The 3904-nt window shown below is 58.3% G+C and overlaps 1 protein-coding gene across 1 annotated transcript; it reads left to right on the top strand.

The window, feature by feature from the left end:
* Window positions 1–2001: 2001 nt before the first annotated feature.
* Window positions 2002–3631, top strand: FOXL1 (forkhead box L1). The gene is given in 3 exon segments (XM_070953027.1): window positions 2002–2217; window positions 2220–2244; window positions 2247–3631. Coding segments are annotated over 3 exon segments (1626 nt in total).
* The last annotated feature ends 273 nt before the right edge of the window (window positions 3632–3904 follow it).

The raw sequence follows: 3904 nt of genomic DNA, 5'->3' as shown, positions 1-3904 counted from the left end.
TTGTTTCACTGCCAGGGCCATGGAATGACCAATTTGGATTTGTCAATACAGCTGATCCATGAAAATGCATGCGATAACAAAAGTGGTTAATTTTTGCAGGGATTTTGCAAATTCGCATCGGTGTGGCTTGAATATAGACCTGCCTCTGGTTACTAGAAGAAATAGTCTATTCAGAACAGGAAGCTTCACACTTTGTATATGGCATGGCATGCATGGTGTTTGCAGCTGACACACTCCAGATGCCAGCTGGGTAACTGTATGTGTGTGTTTGTGTGGAGAGAGAGAGAGGGAGGGAGGGAGGGAGAGAGAGAGAGAGAGAGAGAGAGAGAGAGAGAGAGAGAGAGAGAGAGAGAGAGAGAGAGCCAGTTTGGTCTAGTAAGGTACCAGACTGGGAAGTGGGAGGCCATAAGTACTTTGGGCCAATCACCAGGAGACTGAGAGTTCTAGCCCTGTTTTAGGCATGAAAGTCAACTGTTTGACTTTGAGTCAGTCTCTCTCTCTCTCTGCCCACTCATTCACCCACCCACCCACCCACCCACCCATCCATCCATCCATCCATCCATCCATTTTGGCCATATGCAATGCTCACCAAGAGAAGTTGCATGTTGGCAGCAGCTGACCTAAAGCAGGCCCAAGAATGAGACCAAAACGAGAATGCCCCAATGGCTAATTTAGAAGCAAAGTTGTGGAAGAGGAAAGGTGGAGATTGACTTGCTTGGAACTGGAAAAGACCCAGAGCAGACAGGGCGCTAACACCTTTGGGGTTGGGTACCAGTGAGACATTTGGTGAGGTTTTCCCTGTGGAAATAAACAAAGCTATCTAAGTAATTAACTAACTCCGAGGACGGAGGGGGAGGGGAGATGACAAACAAGCAAATGACCATTGGAATAAGTGCAATTTCATTCCAGATAAAGGCATCCATCCAACTGCTAATTCAATAAGCGAGATGTGCTAGCAATTAACCCAGTTTATCCTGGTCAGGGAGGGGAATGGGAAATGGAAGAGAGGATGATTTCCTGCCCCACCCCCTACCTCTAGCTTTTTAAGACTGGATCTAGCCATTATTCCCTGAAAGTGAAAAAAAAAATCCTTCCAAGCAACAAAACTGGGCATCCTTGGGATACAGCTGTGGATGTTGGTACCCGTGAGGACATCCACAGACCAAGACAGATGGCCGAAGAAGGTACTACTGTGGCCTGATGGGGCCTGGTGCTGAGACAGGTATTCTTTTGGGAGGGGTTACAAGAGAAGGTTTTCAGGAAGTGTGGGGGCTGCTGGGTGAGAGATTATTTTGAACGGAAGATTGAGAGATTGTCCTGGGTATCTTCAAGAGGTTTGGCTTAAGGTACCAGCCTCTCCTGCCCTTTGCCATCAGGGTGGCTGTTGGGAAGGAAGGAAGGAAGGAAGGAAGGAAGGAAGGAAGGAAGGAAGGAAGGAAGGAAGGAAGGAAATGGGAAGGGAGGGAGGAAAGGAAAAGGAGGATGGATGGAGAGGGGAAGGGAAGTAGGAAGGAGATAGGAAGGAAGGAAGGAAGGAAGGAAGGGAGGGAGGAAGGAAGAGAGGGAGAAAGGGAGGAGGGGAAAGAGGAGGGTGGATAGATGAATTAATGGAGGAAGGAATGAAGGAAACGGGAAGGGAGGAAAGAAGGAAGAGAAAAGAGAGGAGGATGAATGGAGAGGAGGAGGAAGGAAGGAAGGACCTTACCCACGCGTCCTCCCGGCGCTAAGCTGCGCCTCCGACTCCCTCTCTCCCTTCCAGCCTCCCAGGGCGGCGGGGCGCTGGAAGGACCCAGCCGGTGGGCGGTGCACGCGGAACGGGGGGCGGGGGGGGGGGGCGGGCGGGCGAAGGGAGGGCCCGGCCGAGGAGGCGGGTTGGACGTGAGATTTTCAAACATCAGATCGGTGCGTTTATATATTGGGTGCCCGGAAATTTTTCCAAATAAACACAGCTTGATTCGACTTGGGTGGTCAGACTTATCAACAGACTAATGCTATAAACAAATGAAGGGGCGCAAGCGGGGGGAGCCTCCCCCCCTCTCGGTCGCTCCGAGCCGAGCCACGTGGAAGGGCTGCAGCCTTCGCAGGGAAACGTTAATTAATGTGGGTGGGCTGCGGCGCGCTCCGCGGCTGTTTATCGCAGCCCGTTTCTTTTCCAGCCCTAAGTCAACACAGCATCGCAAACTTACAACAAGCATCGCACGTTTCCTCTGCCCCCCCTCTTCCTCCTCTTCTTCTTCTTCCTCCTCTTTTTTTCCCTTGGTTTTTTTTCCCTTCCCTCCCCACTTCTGGGGGGAAAAACGCGCGCTATGCAGCTGGGGCAGAAGGAGAGCAAGCGCGCCAGAGGCCAGGACGCGCCGTCGCCAGCGGGCCCAAGGCAGGCAGCTCCGGCCAGGCCTGGGGAGATCCCCCTTTTTCTTTGGACCTCGCTCCCGCGCGCCGGAGTGACTCCGGATCTGCCATGAGCCAGCTCTACCCCGGCCAGCTGCCCGCCCCGATGGTTTACCTCTACGGGGCCGAGCGGGGAGCCTTGTCGGGCGCGCTGGGCTTCGGCCCGGCGTCGGGGGTGCTGCCCAGGCAGGAGTCCCCGCAGAAGCCGCCCTACAGCTACATCGCGCTGATCGCCATGGCCATCCAGAACGCGCCGGAGCAGAAAGTGACGCTCAACGGCATCTACCAGTTCATCATGGAGCGTTTCCCCTTCTACCACGACAACAAGCAAGGCTGGCAGAACTCCATCCGCCACAACCTCTCGCTCAACGAGTGCTTCGTCAAGGTGCCCCGCGAGAAGGGCCGCCCGGGCAAGGGCAGCTACTGGACGCTGGATCCCCGCTGCACCGACATGTTCGAGCACGGCAACTACCGACGGAGGAAGAGGAAAGCTCGCGGCGGCCCGCAGGCAGCGGACGAGGTCGGGCTCAACCGGGAAGGCGCCCCCGCAGAAGCCCCCAAGAGGCGTCTCTCCAACCCCCCCGGCGGCCAGCAGCAGCGCCCCCGCCTCCTCCTCCAGCCCGGCGCAGAGGAGGAGCTGAAGCCGAGTCCCGGCGGCCGGGAGCAAGAGGAGGAAGAGGAGGAGGAGGAAGAAGAGGAGGAGGAGGAGGAAGAGGAAGACGCGCGGAGGCGGCTGGTGGCCACGGCGGCTGGAGAGCGAGCCTCCAAGCCGTGCCCGATGGAGCCGCCCTTCCGGGGGTTCCCAGCTGGCTTCTCCCCGCCGCGCCCCGAGGATCGAGCGCCCAGCCTTGGAGAGGGTCCCGACGCGCGCTTCTGGGCGCCCTCGGCCGCCAGGCTCCTCCAGAGTCCCGAGGCGCCCCCGCGGGCTGCGGCGCCGGCTGCCAACCGGGCAGATCCGCTCCGACCCCCGCGGGGCTCGGCCAAGCCTCGCAGCTTCAGCATCGAGAGCATCCTGGCGCGGAAGGTCCTGGCGGCGCCGGCCAAAGGCGAGCCCAGCGCGGCCGTCTCCAAACTGGACCAGCTGGTGGGCAGCGGCGGGCCCGGCGAGAGCAGCGAAGCGCGCCCGCCTTTCAACGCCTCGCTGGTGCTGGATTCCCACTTCCCGGGCCGGTTCTACCAGCTGGGCATCCCTTTCCTGTCCTACCTGCCCCTCCGCTTCCCGGAGACGGTTTTTCACTTCTAGAGCGCTGCAGCTCCGGCTTCGGCCCCGAAAGACGCATCCCGCCTAGCCAAGGTCCGTCTTCCCGCGAGTCCGCTGGAAGTGGGGTTCCCACGTGCAGCCCAACCCGTCACTTGCCAAGTTTTTCTTGATCTTCGAGACTTGAACCATCGTCCATTCGGCCCTGAATTTCGCAGTGACTCTGCTCGGGCTGGAAAGAGGCGACCCAACGGCTTTGCGGATCGCGCAGCCAAATCAGCCGGTTCGAGGCTTCTGGCTTTGCCACCCGGGAATTTC

Source organism: Pituophis catenifer, unplaced genomic scaffold (assembly GCF_029215685.1).
Source record: "Pituophis catenifer annectens isolate HBS135680 unplaced genomic scaffold, rPitCat1.0.hap2 SCAF_13, whole genome shotgun sequence".
NCBI lineage: Eukaryota > Metazoa > Chordata > Lepidosauria > Squamata > Colubridae > Pituophis > Pituophis catenifer.
Note: the sequence above shows the minus strand (reverse complement) of the source record. Positions and strands in the feature narration are given on the sequence as shown.